This window comes from Rhinolophus sinicus, chromosome 6 (genome assembly GCF_057876585.1).
Source record: "Rhinolophus sinicus isolate RSI-liver-muscle chromosome 6, RSI-T2T, whole genome shotgun sequence".
Classification (NCBI taxonomy): Eukaryota; Metazoa; Chordata; class Mammalia; order Chiroptera; family Rhinolophidae; genus Rhinolophus; species Rhinolophus sinicus.
Window position 1 is genome coordinate 11277915 of NC_142506.1, and position 16583 is coordinate 11294497.

The following is a 16583-nucleotide window of genomic DNA, read 5'->3' on the forward strand; positions in this document are numbered from 1 at the left end:
CAGGCTCTTGACTTCATGTGGAAAGGTGCTGGCTTGAGTAGTAGATGGCCGTCAGGTGTGACTAGTTGGCCATCAGCTGTGACCAGTTAGCCATTAGTCATTAATATAACTGCCGTGGCTACGCTAGCAAGCGCGGATTGCGGCTAACAAGTGTGGTTAGCAAGCGGATTGTGGATTGCGGATTGTGTGGCTCCTACTTCCTGTGTCTCGCTCGGCTGCCAGCAAGACTGGGGTGCAGGAAGACCTCTTGTTGGGGTACTGGGAGATGTTTCCTTTTGTGTCTCGATCAGCCGCCAGTGAGAATATAGTGGTATGACTCCCCTATCTGTGGCTCCATTGTTATTCCTTTTTGGCCTCACCATATCCTGCGTTCTTGTGCAGGAAGCGGGAGCTGAGACCCTGCATGACAGGTCCTACACGGGGCATGAATAAAGAGGTGGATGTCACTGGGGACCATCTAGGAGGCTGCTGACCACACTTACATACCCTACTGCTCGCTCCCTCGCTTCCTTCTGGTACCTGCTCAAATATCACCTTATCAGGGAGACTTTCACAAACCACTCTATTTAAAATAGCACATGCCCTATCCATTTATCCTGCCTTTTCTTCATAGCAATTATTAGAGCCTGACACATAATGTACTTTTCTGTTCATCTCTTCCCTGCTCCCAATACTATATAGGCCTCATGAGAGCAAAAGCTTAGTTTTGTTCACTACATTATCCTCAGGTCTTAAAACAGTGCTTGGCACATAGTAGGCACGGTTTAAATATTTGTTGAAGGAATGAATCTGTATCAGTAGGAACACTCTGACCTGTAACTAATCCAAAACCCAATTAACAGTCAATATACTGTAAACAGTTCAAGTTCATTTAATGAGGATTAAAATGAATCAAGGAACCAACAAGTCAGTAATATCAACAAGAATTTAGATTCTGTCCTTCCACCCACAATCCTCAGGTTCATGGCTTTTTCTCTTAAGCTTGTCACCTCATGGTCTCAAGGTGGCTACTGTGGCTTTGGGCATCAAATGTTCATTGGACCAGATTCAAAGGCAAGAATAAGGGGGATAGCCAGGGCAGAGAGAGGGGAATTTCTTTTTAAATACCTCTCCTTGTAGCAGGAGAGAAAGACATTTCCTGGAAGTGCTACAGAGACTTCCTCGTATCTCATTGGTCAAAGCTGAGTCACGTGTCTAATCTAGCTTCAGGGAGGTGGGAAAGTAAAAGTGCAAATGTTGGGAAAGACACAGTTGTTCATGAAGTTGAAAAATAATTCAGGCTTCCATGCAGCTGACAAATGATGACCTAGCTAAATTAACAATGAGAGGAGAGAAATGCAACAAAGGTGATGACACAAATTAACACTTCAAAAGATAATAATTTGAAAAAGAATTGGGAGAGGACTTTGGGAAAATGAATGATGCCTTGAAATGTTTTTTGCAAAAATTACCTTTTTAAACAAAATTCTACGCAAGTCCACTATGAAGTACAAGACACTATTATCAAAATTACAATCTGGTGAAATAAACTTTTGATTCATTCTTGGCTTGTCTGTTGAATCAGTACAGAGTTGTTGCATTTTTTACTCTAAATTTTGTTAAGTATAAAATTCACTTTCATCAGTTTTAATTATATCATTTCAAGGTACATTCCTAATGAAACTTTTCCACTGCTTATTATGAAATATTTGTCCTTAGTTGAGAGTCAATGTATAGCCTTTCTCCGGCATGTATTAGCCTTGATAACAAGGACGTCTTATACTTGACATGTGAGAAAAACATTTTTAAAGGTTGTTCCCTCACCAAATTCTAGTGGAGTTTAGGACACAGGTATTTTTTTCCCAAAGATAAAACAAGTGACATGGTTCCTGTAAGGAAAATTTCATAATCAGTGCCCAATTTAGGACACATTTGAACCACACATGCCCAGGGGTTCCTTCTCCCAAGCTCAGAAATCAGCTACATCATGTCTTTCCTCAATGGGGAGAAGTGAATAAAGGGTTGAGTGTTAATTTAGCAGAGTCCCTCCACATGGAAATCATAAAGAGCAGAGGATAAATGCCCTCCCTCCTATATCAGAAGTCATTTGGGGGGAGAGGTAGTTCGGGAGAAAAAGATTATGTTTCACATGCTTCCTTAAATGGACATTTTCATCCTTTTTTTTGGATACAGTTTCTTTAATGGAGCAGTCAGTCTGTCCGCAAACCTGGGTTCATCAAATGATTGACAGACCCCAGCTCTGAAGCCAGTGAAACATTCCAACCGGGCACTGAGTAGTGGATGATCCTCACGATGTTGGACTTTCTAGCTGAAAACAACCTCTGTGGCCAGGCCATCCTAAGGATCGTTTCCTGTGGCAATGCCATCATTGCTGAACTTCTGAGACTGTCTGAGTTTATTCCTGCTGTCTTCAGGTTAAAAGACCGAGCAGATCAACAGAAATATGGAGATATCATATTTGATTTCAGCTATTTTAAGGTAATCTTCCCCTATAGCATTTTTATCACTGTCTTTTCTACAAAAGCATGCTTTCTCTAGGAACCCTGAGACTCTGAGAGGTTACGTCATTATGGAGAAAGAGTTAAAGAGGAAAGCTTTTAAACCAAATTTAGTATCAGCTAACTAACTCGAAAATAATATAAAGGAAGCCCTAACACAATGTAATTAAATTTTAAGGAGATAACTTTGGTGTAATATATTTCACATTGAAGCACCCCACACTTGAAAGCATGCTAATCAATGGTTGCAATTCAAATTCATTTCTTTCAAAAGGATTTTGTATCTAGGCTTCTTTTATCTTCATTACTTTCTGTTGCTCTGCTTTCAATTTTTCACATCCTTTCTAAGGCACAAGAACAAACTTTAAAAACACTATTTAGAAATTTCTACCAACAAGTATTATTTTTATTGACGTTTCACATAAATGTGTTTTTCTTCTTAGGGTCCAGAATTATGGGAAAGCAAACTGGAAGCTAAGCCAGAGCTACAGGATTTAGATGAAGAATTTCGTGAAAACAACATAGAAATTGTGACCAGATTTTATTTAGCATTTCAAAGTGTGCATAAATATATTGTAGACTTAAACAGGTATTGATTAATTTAGTAATAGCTTATTCTAATAGTAAATTAATGGAGAAGGAAAGGGGACGTATTAGAATGTGTACATCTTTCTCAATTACTACAAAATTTATAGCTTCTACCATACATAATTGTCTTTTGCTTTCTGTGGCACTAGTCATTTTAAATATTTAGAGTTTTATTATAATTTCCTGCTCTTGTAAAGTATTATAATAATCTTGGTTTATACTAAGTTATATGGCTTTCAATCCTATAGTTTATGATGATATTCTAGTATATTACACATGAAAAGTGAAAAAAAAAAGGAATGTATTTTTGTAGCATTGGTAACCATAGCCTTCCTTCTTATCCCTAACCACACAATATTCTCTTTCTTCCCACCCTTAACAATTCATTACTCATTAGCTTTTAAACTATTCTATGTTCTTATGCCATTACTCCTAAAATATTTGTAATTCATAAAATCAGGACTAGGGAGTATTTCTTTTACTTGCAATAGACATAAATATCAACCTGTGGCCCTAATCACAATGAGTTTCAGCTCACAAGTTTGTTCTTAAGATCATGAAGAACTATTTGAAGGCCAGGATGCCTGGTATCTTACCTTATCTTTTGAAAATCTTTGCTTTCCTTCTTCAAAGATGTTGTTAAAGTTTTCATTATCAATGAATAACTTGCTCTGGGGTTTCACTTCTAGATATCTAGATGATCTCAATGAAGGTATTTATATCCAGCAAACCTTAGAAAGCGTGCTTCTCAATGAAGATGGAAAACAACTTCTAGTAAGTAATAGTGACCATGTAAAATAGAAATTCAAGAATGTCAAGCTTAGTGTGCAATGTCAGAGGTAGTGGATGGGGGAGAGGGGTTGTCACTGTGTAAGGGATATAAATGATAAATGTCTAACTATTACATTCTTTTGTGCACCTGAAACTAATGAAAAAAAAAGAATGTCAAGCTTAGCATCACTTTTTTTCCCCTGTAAGTCACAGAGACGTACACAATACCCTTTAAAGCAAAGCAAAATAAACTGATGATTATCTTCTGACAGGTCTATATCTGGATTTAAAACATAGTAGACATTGGACAGAATACAAGTGAATAAATATTTTGTGGAGGTTCTGAGCTTCCTCAGTGTAACAGTCTTATCTTCTTTGCCTTATGCATCCCAGACATCTGTCCTGGTGCTTCGTACATAGTGATCACTTAAGAAATGTTTGTTAAGTGAATGACTTAGAGTTAGTCATTACATTGGGATTCCATTTTGTTATCCTGAGCAAAATATCAAAAGCAGTCCAACTGAAAAATAATTATTGTGAGTTAAAATTTCTTTATTTAGTTTTAAAGATCATTTTTATTAGTTTCAGTTTAAAGACAGAACCAGACTGGGGAGCATTTTTCGTTTTCTTTTTTCAAATTAGTTTCAGTACATGCTAGTACAATATAGCAATTCGACATTTTTATACCTTACAGTGTTATCACCCCATTAATTCTAGTAATCATCTGTCACTGTGTAAATTTATCACAATATTATTGACTATATTCCCCTTCCCCTTCTTAAAATTTATTTTGCATGAACTCTTCAAAGCCCATCTGTACAATTGAGAGCCCTTTGGGGGAAACCTGCATTCTCTTTGTCATATAAAGCTTTTAGGAGGAATGGGAGCAAAGTGATCTTTTTAACCATTATCAACATCACTCTGGTGAGTCTGACCATTGTCTTTTTCTCTTCATAGTGTGAAGCATTGTACTTATATGGAGTTATGCTGCTGGTCATTGATCAAAAGATTGAAGGAGAAGTCAGAGAGAGAATGCTGGTTTCTTACTACCGATACAGGTATTCCTGGGCTGGGACTACCAAAAGCACAGCTGTTGGTAAAATGCAGTATAGGTTTCCATACTACTTTTATTGTGAACTGCAGCAATATGATCTAGGATGCAAAGGATTCTTATCTCTTTTGAACATAATGTACAAATACAGCAATTACGCTATAATATTAGATTGGTTGAAAAGTAATTACGGTTTTTACAATTAGTTTTAACCTTTTAAACCGCAATTAATTTTGGACCAACCTAGTATCATCATAATAGATTAGCTATCATATATAGTATTGATAGCATTATATGTAAAATATTATGTATAAATTAATGACAGTGTTATATACAAAATAATCTATATATTAGAGATTATTAGCGATATATAGATTATTATGCCCATGATGGTACCTCAGGAATCTGAATTTTTTTCATCTTATATTTGGGAATTTTGGAAGTCTAATGAGTGTTCTTTTTGGATTTATTTTAAGTTTTCAAATACTACTCCTTGGCAGATGTAAGGAAATGAATTGAGTTTTCTATTTTTCAGGACTTTGAAAAGTTATCACTAGGGGTCAGGTTGAAAGTGTATTCTCACCTATATCTATGTGTGAAACAAAAACAAAACAAGCACCAGCACAATCACGATCATGCTACGTATGTCTATACAGAGCTGTGACTTCAAGAAGTAGAGGCTTAAAACAATAGAAGTCACCTTAACCAACTGTAATTCTGGTACTTCGCACACAGATTTCAATTTGTTTAATTCATGAGTCAAAATCTGGAGACAAGGTCAATGTCAAAAACTGTCAATAAGCAGGAATCAGGAACTTGGGCTAAAGATGTGCTGACTAGAATTAACATTTTTAAACTTGAAAATTAGGACAAAATAAATAGGACAAGGAGGCAGATCCTCAAGAGAGAGATTGTTGGGGACATATTTTCAGAGACACCTGGTACTGCTGCCTCCTCAGCAGTAAATTAATCTTTAGCTACTTGACTAGCCTGCTTCCTTTCAGCTTTATTATATGAGCGGAGAGTATCCACCAGCATGCATAATTCATTCACATAGGTTTGACCATGAGCTGTAACATCCATGTTTTTAAAAATGAACTTTGAATGGCCTCACCAATATTTCTGAAAGTTCCTGGGAAGAACAACAACAATAAACAATGTAAAGAAGAAAAAAAGTTTGCTTCTCAAACCCAGCTTTCACAATGGGGCTTTGTCCCTTTGGGCACAGCAGCTAATTCATTAGGATGCAAGGATCCATTATTGCAGTGACACTGAAAAATTGCAAGTCAGAGTTGTGGTAAAGGAGATTCTTCTATCTAATAGGATATGATAGGATATCCAATGTATCACAGAGCACACCTGCTCTGTGATGACCTCCAGTGGGAGGTCATCTTCAAGTCTAAGATTCTTTCAGTCTCTGAGGAATTACTACTCCAGTCGATAGAGAAAATCACAGAGGTTTTGGTTAAGTCTCTATAGACAGTGCACCTTGGCAAGAAAAACTAGTTAGTGTATATTCCACCTTAAATTAACATACGTTTTAAAGTTATTTTGTAATTTATGAAACATTGGTACAGGTTCACATTCCTCATGCACAATCCTGAAATCTAAAGAGCTCGGAAATATATACATACACACACGTGCTCACACACACAGTTGCACACAGAGTAACTCCTAAAATAGCAAAACGTGATCTAACCTGAAATCATATGGCATCAAAATCTGACCAGAGTAGATATGAGGCCATAGGTAGTTTTATTTATCTCACTTGTGAGTATTCATAAATTTTACTGCAGAAATGTTAATGTGTGTTGATCACGGCATGCCAGCTGAGACTCTAGTGGAGTATTATATCGTACATAATCTACGTACCATATTACTTTCTTATATTTGAAAAATGCTATATTCTGAAACAAATCCAGCCCCATGGATTTTGCAAAAGGGATCATGGACCTTTTACTAGAACCACATTTACATATAAGAACCCATCTTAATAAGTTTGCTATAACAGGCTTTTTGAAAATATAATTTAGAATCTTAAGGATATAAATTGACCCATGGTCATATCTAACACTATATAAATTCAAATTATAGTGAAATTCTGCTTTGTTGGACTTCTGAGTTTTTAATGTGTGTGTGTGTGTGTGTGTGACACTTTATTTCCCTTGTAACCATGGCTCAGTGCCGCTCGATCTTCTGCTGATTCAAACATGGACGATATTTGTAAGCTGCTTCGAAGTACAGGTTATTCCAGCCAACCAGGAGCCAAAAGGCCACCCAACTATCCTGAGGGCTATTTCCGGAGAGTGCCTATCAACGAATCCTTCATCAGTATGGTCATCGGTCGACTAAGATCTGATGATATTTACAACCAGGTGGGGATTAAGTCTGTTAAAGTCTTAGGAGTTCTAAAGACTGATTTCACTTTCCTCCTCAATTACTCCTTCCTTCAATGAGTAAAAGCAGCCAAAAACTATTTAAAACCTTTTAAGCTGTGCTCTGGGATGGGAGAGGAAAGGGGTATAATAATTTGGGCAGAAATCGAGATTTCAGGGAAGCAATGGGATTTGAGCTGTATTTGGAAAGAAGATGCATTCGTTTAGTCACTCATTTAAGGAATAGTCTTTGAGGGTGTGTTATGTGCCTGTCCATGCGCTCGTACTGGGGACCCATCGCCGCTGAAGGGAAGCCACGGCCCCTACACATACTGAGCTTGTAGCTAAGGAAAGAAGACCGACAACTAAAGCAATCACAGTAAAGCAAGATGAGTGTTAGCTTAGGGGACACACCAGGTGCTGTGGTGCTATAACGGGGGCAGCTAGATTGCGACAGGTGACAAAGGGGACACAAGGGGAGGCCAGGCAAAGAGGGCAGTAGGAGCAGGAGTAAAGATCCTGCAGCATATGAGTTTCTCACTTTCCTCCCTGGGTTGTGTTTCATTCACTTACTTACAAGGATACAAAAGAAAATTACCATTTGACCTTTTTCTGAAGAATACATAATTTTAGGTATTGTTTATATTTTTCTTACCAGAGAGAGTAAAGGGTTGGGCCTGTGATAACTGGGTATCATGTGTCACAGAGCACACCTGCTCTGTACAGTTCTTTAGGTAACCTGTTAATTTTCTGTATGGATATGTTAAGGGTAAATAAAAGAGTTTTTTAAAGACACCTCAACATCAGGAGCTACCTATAGATACCAGGTCTCCATATTTATTGCCATTTCTTGAGAATTCGATGTGAACCAGAATCAGGAGGGTTTTTTTCATATATCATTTTCTGTATTCGTCACAGTAATCTTGCAAAGTAGGCAACATTATCCTCATGTTGCCATTGAGAAAAATAAGGCTTAGAGCACTTCAATAATTTACACAAGGTCACCCAACGAGACAGCAGAACCAAAATTGAATTCAGGTCTGTATGATTTCAAAGCCCATGCTGTTTCTTTACTCCAGTAAGATCGTTACCCCTCCTGCCTCTTACATGGTCCCTTTTGTCCACGTCTCAGGGCAGTGTGTTTCACTTTTCTCCTGGCACTGTGACCTTTATTAACATGGGTTAAGCTGTGGTTGTGTTGTGTGTCCACCCCGAGCTCTGCCCTGCACCTCTCCCATCCCTGGCCGATTGGACCAGGGCAGTCACTTGACCCAAGATGGATCAGATTCCCTTCTCCAGGTACTTTAGCCTGAGACACAGTTTCTGGACTCGACATGCAAAATTTGGAGTTTGGGGCAGCCTCATCCTGCCATGTTATAGAGAACAGTCTGGAGAGAGAGAAAAGTTGGGCAAATGGGAGAAACATGAAGACTTTCTGGTTTGTAGCCTCAGGAGCTTCCAGAGACCTGACCTGTTTCCTGTTTGCAGAGTCCATGTGACATTGCTCTGTCTGTCTTTGTGACAGTTCCCTCTATTTCTGCTTATGGTCCTTGAGGTGACACAGGCTCTGCAGCCAAAGATGCCTTTTGCATGAGGCGATGGAGCCCTGGGGCTCACAGGCATTTAAAAGACAGGCAGAAGGACAACGGCCAGCAAAGCAGACTGAGTAGAAGAGTGGTGTCTGGGAAACCAGAGGAGAGAGTTTCATTCCTGAAAGACTTTAAGTGAGAGCACTAAAAAAAGGCCACTGAATTGGGTGATTGTGAAAGTCAAATTTCAGTGAGTTAAAGAATAAACAGGAAGTGATTAAATAGCAAAAGTTTGTATGGACTCTGTCAGTTCTAAGAGATTGTCTGTGGTGGGGAAGGTAGAGAAATGGACAACTCCTGGGAGATGTAGGGTTAAAACTTTTTTTTTTTTAAGGAAAAGACTTAGAATTGCAGCAGAGTCAAGGGCTGGAAGGAGGAGAATAATATCGTGTGGTTAGGAATAAGAAGGAAGGCTGTGGTGAGCAGTGCCACAATCTGACAGTTGCTTCCAGTGTCCAGGATCCTCCAAGGAGACAGACTTTTAGAGACTGATCTATTCTAGAACTAGATCCTTTATTTGGCATACGTTACCAACGCTGCCTCTTCCGGGTCTCGTCCCTGTGTTGCAGGTGTCAGCGTATCCTTTGCCGGAGCATCGCAGTACAGCCCTGGCCAACCAGGCTGCGATGCTGTATGTCATCCTCTACTTCGATCCTTCCATTCTTCACACCCATCAAGCAAAAATGAGAGAGATAGTGGATAAGTACTTTCCAGATAACTGGGCAAGTATTATTAGTCTTTTTTTCTCTGTAACAAGCTTCTCAGAAAACTGGGTTTTCCATTCTTTTGGCCTATAACCCAGAGTTCATAATGTTATAAATAGTGAGACGTAAAATCACTTAGGTAAAATTACTTTAAGTGTGTTGAGAATTGTATAAATCATAACATGAAGGAATAAACTAGCCAGTGAAATTTCCTGGTGAACCTATTAGTTTTGTTTCTTAAATAGATACTCTCAAGGTAAAACCATGTATTAAAATGTATCTTCCTTTCGCTACAGAAATTACAACTAAGTTACAGAAGGATTTCTGTATCCTTTTCTCTTTTATGAATCCTAGCTAGCAGAATTCATCTGACTTGTCATTTTATGAATAGGAATTTCACTTTTATAGTAAGTTTTATCTATAAGCTAATATTGATGGGGCTATAAAGATTTACATTGCTGCGGGATATGCTTGTAATTTTTTAAATGTTTCAGTTAAAAATATTAATTCTTCAAAGAATAAAACTGACATGACATAGTTAATATACATGAAATGTTTCCTTTGCACACAGAGATTTTAACAAAGTACAGGGAATTGGATGATGTTCTCAGAGGGCAGACTTTATTTCATCATTTCTTACCAGCTTGAATCACAAACTCTCTGTGATGAGGGTTGTGAATGAGGAAATTTACTGATGAGAAGAATAAACTACAGTTCAGAGATGATGTTTCCCGTCCATGAATAAATCATCCTCATGAGCTAGGAGTTGAGGGGCCAAGAAGAGAACTGTGCTAGTCTGGCTTCATTTGCCTACACTTAATAAAGAAGCATTGACCATAATGCCGTGTCCTCAGAAACACTTAATATTAGGGAAGGTCAAAATCCAGTTACATGATGCTTACAATATATGCTCCTATGAAAGCACCCTGGCACAGTGAAAGGAATGGAATAAAAATAAATGTAAATGCTAGGCAAATGCCAACCAATAAAAAGCTAGTGAGAAAATACTGGTATTGCACCAAGAGAATTTTAAAGAAAAACATTAATAGGGATGATGAGGGACTGTATAAAATATTTTTTTAAATAAATGGAAAACAATTTCTTTCGCACAGATATTTTTGGGAAAACTTTGGTTTGCTTTTCTTTATGAAAAAATTTATGTTAGCATATAATTAGTTTATTGTTATTTTAAATGAATTAATATTTTTAAATTTTTCAGTTTTCATGTGTAATACAATTAACAGCAATAGATATAACCCACATTAAAATGAAAATGTTCTTTGGGGTCTTTAGTAACTTTTAAGAGTATAAAGGCTGAGATGAAAATTTTTAAGTATGTTCTCTAGTCAATGTCAAAGTCTGCTTTTCTGTCCCCTTTCATTTTTCTTCATCTAGGATCTAACCCACAGCAGTTTGAAAGTTTGAAAGCAGTTTATTTTAGTTACTTTTCCATGAATAACAACATTGTCACTCTTGTTCCAGAGTGCTCAGAAGGAAGAACACTTACCTATATATCTGGAAAATCTTGGTTTTTTCATTGATTTTCATTGGCATAACATTTAAACTTGAAGGAGTGGACGATGTCTTCTCTAACTTTGCATTTTCCCAGCCCCTTGCCTTGAATGACTACTGACTGACTGTGTCCTCTTTCAGGTAATTAGTATTTACATGGGGATCACCGTTAATCTAGCAGATGCTTGGGAGCCTTACAAAGCTGCAAAAACGGCTTTAAACAATACCCTGGACCCTTCAAATGTCAGAGAACAGGTAGGTTCTGGCTGCTCAGAGAGGATCCTCAAACAACTGCTATCCTATGTGAATAGGGTAGGAAATGAGCTAAGTAGGTTTCCCAAGTCATTTGGAAGATGTCCACGAAAATATGAATGCAATGATTAATGAAAAGTGAATTTTGTACGTCAGAATAAGATAGATGACTATGGATTTTTACCTTATGTGATATATGTAGATGGGAGACTTGGGTCCTAAGGAAGATTCAACAAACTAAGATGAATCAGAGTAACAGGGTCCCATTGACTTCATGTACTCTTATTAAAGACTGTCCTTATAGATGGAGCTACTTTCACCAGTAGCTATAATTTGAATGTTTGCATTAGTAGCATGAGTATCGAAGATGGTAACTGAACGTAGGCAATATGCCCTGTAATTTAAATTCATCATTTCTGATGTGTAAAATAACTAACAAGACTAAAGATATTCGTCGTTGTAGTTTAAATGGCTACATTGTGTCTCTTTGATTAGAGCACAGAACAAAAGGAAATAACCTGAATAAACAGAAGAATGAAAACTAAAGTTAAATTCTAGCATCCTTGGTATTTCTAAACAGTTCTCTTCCTCAGCCTGGCTGCCTGAGTTTTTGAGTTTCCAGTGTGGATAGAATAATATTGATTCAAAGAATGTTTTATTCAAATAAATTGAATTCCATTAGTAATGCACAAAATAATTTCAATTTTGGAATGTCTCCTAGAAAGATATTAGGGAAGTGATGCTTCTGTGCTAAACCGGCATCAGAGCATTAATTTTTCATTACTAAAGTTCCTTTCCAAAAGTGCATCTTCTCATTTGTGATATTGTAAGAAGTTCTTCAGAGTCTCCTGATGAAGCACCTAGGGATAATTTTAAACTAACCTGACTTGGTTAATGGTGTTTAACATTTAACTCTTGGTTTAGGTAAAGCAGAATGACCAAATATCCAAAAGGCTGGTTTGAAAATTCACTTTTGATACACTGAGGTGTGTTTTTTGTTAAACTGTCATGTATTCGTAGAAGCCTCATCTTTTAGTGTTTTTGCTCTGCTCTGCCTCCGTTGTTGGTAATAATAGAAAGAACAGATAGTTTAGCTTCTGCTTTATGTTTCTTTTCCACCCAAGTTGAGACAAGGGATCGTAGGAACCACTTGACCCAGGTCCCCAGTTTACATTTAAAGAAACCAATACGCAAAGGTTAAACCCAAAGTCAGACAATATTATATCACAGCCAGAGCTAGATTTTAGGCTCTTAATTCTTACTCCAATATTCTTTTCAAAAATGTCCAGTAAAGCACTTGCCTTTGAGCCTTATCGACTGGAAGCTCCAGGGAAAAATCAGTTTTCTTGTGTATTTTAGCTTCTAGAGGCTATCTGTATTCCTTGGCCTGTGGCCCCTTCCATTGTTAAAGGCGCACAGCCTTGCCGACACCTTGGATTTAGCCTAGTGCATATGTTATTCATCTCATACAGAAATGGTATCATCTGTGCAGGGATTTATTTGAATCTGATTCACTTTCAAGAGAATTCTCTTTATATTTTTATGTAATTCAAGTTTTTCATTTTCAAAGGCAAGCAGATACGCTACTGTCAGTGAAAGAGTGCACGCCCAAGTGCTACAGTTCCTGAAAGAAGGTTATTTAAGGGAGGAGATGGTTTTGGACAACATCCCAAAGCTCCTGAACTGTCTGAGAGACTGCAATGTAGCCATCCGATGGCTCATGCTGCACACAGCGGACTCGGGTAAGTGCAAAAGGTGTGGCCGTCTGCGTCACTCCTATAAAGGCTTTCAGAATTAAGATCTACTTCATGATGCAAAGTGCGTTAGCCCTTGAATGAGCATCAAGTTGCTTTTCTAAATGAGTCATTTTTGTGTCTGCTTGGATAAGTTAGCGGCCCAGCTAACGGATCCTTTGTCAGGTACTACGAGGTGCCGGGAAATCTGAGGAAATTCACCTCCCATGTTCAAGGAGCTTGTCACTGGTCAAACTGGGGAGATGGGGTGTATCCGTATGAGAAAGTACAAGTACAGATCTGTGGTGGGCAGAATAATTCCTCAGCCCACCCTCCCAAAGATATTTATGGCCTAATCCCTGGAACCTGTGGGCATGTTATATGGCAAAGGGGGATTAAGTGGAAGATGGAATTAATGTTGCTAAACACTTGACCATAAGTAAGGAGATTATCCCAGTGGAATCACAGGGGTCCTTATATCTGGAAGAGGGGAGCAGAAGAGACAGAACTAGAGAGGTGGCATCCTGAAAAAGACTGGACAAGCCATTGCTGGCTTTAACAATGGAAGGGGCCACAGGCCAAGGAATACAGGTCGCCTCTAGAAGCTAAAAAACACAAGAAAACTGATTTTTCCCTGGAGATTCCAGAAGGAGCACAGCCTTGCTAACACCTTGGATTTAGCCCAGTGAGACCCATTTCAGACTTCTCACCTCTGGAGCAGTAAGAGAATAAATTTATGTCATATTAAGTCACTAAGTTTGTGGCAATTTGTTATACCAGCAATAGGAAACTAATAACAAGGTCTGAGCCAGTGACTAAAGCCAGATGTGTGAAACAGTTGGTGGGATCTGAGTTCAGAGCAGCAGAGACACATCACTTCGGGTTGGGGGACAGAGGTGGTCGGGGAAAGCTCCACACAGAGGTAGGCGCTGACTGGCCCTTGATGGTTCGTGAAATAAAAAGCACAAGAAATTCTAGACTGGAGACATAATGGAAGAAGAGGAATTTTGGAATTACAGAAAAAGATGGACCCACTGAGTTGAAAAACTGGCTGGATCAGAGTGCTTAATTAAGGGAGATTGGGTCTTCACCTTTTCTGTGTCATGGTCTTCTTTGAGACCCTATTGGCTGTCAGGGTCAGGAGCTTCACAGATTGTGTGAAGTACCTGCACAGGGTCCTGAGCCTGTGACTTTAACACCCCTGGTATAATGGTAGAAAAACGAGTAGTTTGGACTAACAGCTGAGCTTGTTCAGAGCTGACACAATTCCTTACACAGTAAGTCCTTACTTAACATCAACAATAAGTCCTGTGACGATAAATGAAAAGAGGTATAAGGAAATCAATCTTACCACAGGCTAACTGATATAAACAAGAGTTAAGTTCCTATGGTATCGCATCAACATTATAATGTTATTTGAGGACCTGCTATACTTAGTAAATGCTCGATGACATTAATTAACTAATGACTTCACTCCTCCAGAGCTACATGCCCCTCCCGCTGAGAGTGGTGTCATTTAGCTGCCCTGTAAAGCCTTCTGCTTTTGGTTGTTTAATCATCAAACTTTTCTTGAGAACTTACCCTGAGACAGGTACCACTTTCAACACCTTGTTATTTCAGATGAGGTTGTGGCTCTAAAAAAATTCTACGGGGGTGGCCAGTTAGCTCGGTTGGTGAGAGCGTGGTGCTAATAACACCAAGGTTGCCAGTTCGATCACTGCATGGGCCACTGTGAACTGCACCCTCCTTAAAAAGAAAAAAAAAATTCACACCAGATTATTCTGCAGCCTTCCTCTATCTACCATCTGTTTCCACTTCCTATGAGTAGCCAGCAGTGGGAACAACAGTTGAAGTTCCCCATCCTTTGTATCTTTGAAAATGTGTGGAATTTCTCCTCAGCCTTTTGTCTTCACACTAGAAATCTCCAGCTTCTTAAATCTTTCCAATTTTTCTTTTCATCATTTTGCTTCTTGGCCTACATCTCTCTTCAGTTTACAGTTTACTCACAGCATGAATACATGGCTAAAGTTTTTAATCATCTCATGGATATGTTTTCAATTAGTTGAGTTTATGTCATACATAAACTCCAGTTCAAATGGGAGGATTTTACTACGTTGACTCAGCCTATAATCTTTACCAAAAGTCTTACCTTCTCAAGTCTATAAACAACTCCAGCCTTCACTTTATTCTATCATGACACCAACTGTGGTTTTCTAGTGACTCAGTCTCATCTCCATCTTCCCGACGACTGAGCCTGACAGCTGTGCCTGGGTTCTGGGAGCCAGTGGTCAGCGTCCTGGATTTGCACCCTGCCGGGGACAGCCTCGGCTGGCCAAAGTTCTGTGCTTTCCTCTTCAGCCACATCTATTTTCCATTTCTGTGCCTGGCAATTGTCTGGCCTGATTGCACAAGGTCATGATTTACTAGAAACAAACGAATGTGCCTATCTGGTCGTGAGTCATATGTGGGAAACGTAACTGCTTATTTTGTTTGTATGATATTTCCATCAGAGACGGACACATGTTCTTCACATTCCCCCCGGTTAACCCCCTGCCAGCATCTCACCCAGGCTTAGGATGCTTCTGCACTGCCTTGCAGCTGTTGAGCAAACCCACTCTGAGCCAGCATTGGGCAGAGAAGGCTGGCAGGTACTGAAGCCTGACCCCGAGGTTATCACGGTCCTAAGATCTGGTCCCTCTGTTCTCTGAGTCTGAATTCCTGAGGGTCAGGTCTTAGAGAGAGGATTAGACCCTGAGAACACTGGAAGCCAAACCTGGTTCCTAGCGAGAAGTTCATTGTAATGCACCATGTCCCCTATCCAAAAAATGAAAGCAAATTAGTATCAGAAGTTTTCTTACTGAATTAGAATGAATGGAAAGACACATGGAGATCCTTATACATTTGCTGTGGCTGTTTTTGTTTTGTTTAGGCAAATTTGAAGCTGAAAAAAATTGTCTCTGTATGATCAATGTCACCAAATCCAAGGCAGTTCTGGAAAATGCATGATAAATCAGAGCTCTGTCATTTCCCATGAAAACTGAGCCCTCCTCCAGGTTATCACTCGTCTCCTCTTGATGGAATAACTTGGACATCAATATTGTACAAAATGGCCTCCACCATCCTCGCGTGACGGAGGCACTAGAACAGCCCTGACATTTGCTCATGCAACAGGGTCATTCCATGCCTGCCCGGCCTCCTGAGATACTGCAGGAGGCAGGAAGGTGCACATGGGCTGCTCGGACCACCAGGGCCCTGTACCTGAGCCGCTGTGAACTTTGTGACAGTGTTCCTTACCTTCAAGTTTCTATTTTGACTTCATTTGCAGTCCTGGTAGCTTTGACTTGTAAACATTGATTCTTTCTTAGATAATAATTGGTCCCATAAACCAATTCCAGCAAATACCAATAATTTTTATTCTATATACTTTTTAAAAATATATTGTTTGTTTTATTTAAAACAGTTTAGCTTGGCAGCTAATAGGCTGCACAGGGAATCAGCATCTCTGGTGTT

At 38.9% G+C, this 16583-nt stretch overlaps 1 protein-coding gene across 6 annotated transcripts in view; it reads left to right on the top strand.

The window, feature by feature from the left end:
* The window catches only part of WASHC5 (WASH complex subunit 5), a 55230-nt gene that overhangs the window by 3132 nt on the left and 35515 nt on the right, over positions 1–16583 (top strand). For 5 of the 6 annotated variants that reach the window (XM_074316722.2, XM_019723053.3, XM_019723124.3 and 2 more), the window contains 8 exons: positions 2173–2478; positions 2942–3087; positions 3776–3860; positions 4815–4915; positions 7091–7283; positions 9442–9594; positions 11230–11343; positions 12911–13082. In XM_074316722.2, the coding sequence (XP_074172823.1) occupies positions 2281–2478; positions 2942–3087; positions 3776–3860; positions 4815–4915; positions 7091–7283; positions 9442–9594; positions 11230–11343; positions 12911–13082 (1162 nt within the window). In that variant the 5' untranslated portion in view covers positions 2173–2280. The remainder of the gene's footprint in view (positions 1–2172; positions 2479–2941; positions 3088–3775; positions 3861–4814; positions 4916–7090; positions 7284–9441; positions 9595–11229; positions 11344–12910; positions 13083–16583) is intronic. The other variant, XM_074316723.2, reaches the window with a different exon arrangement.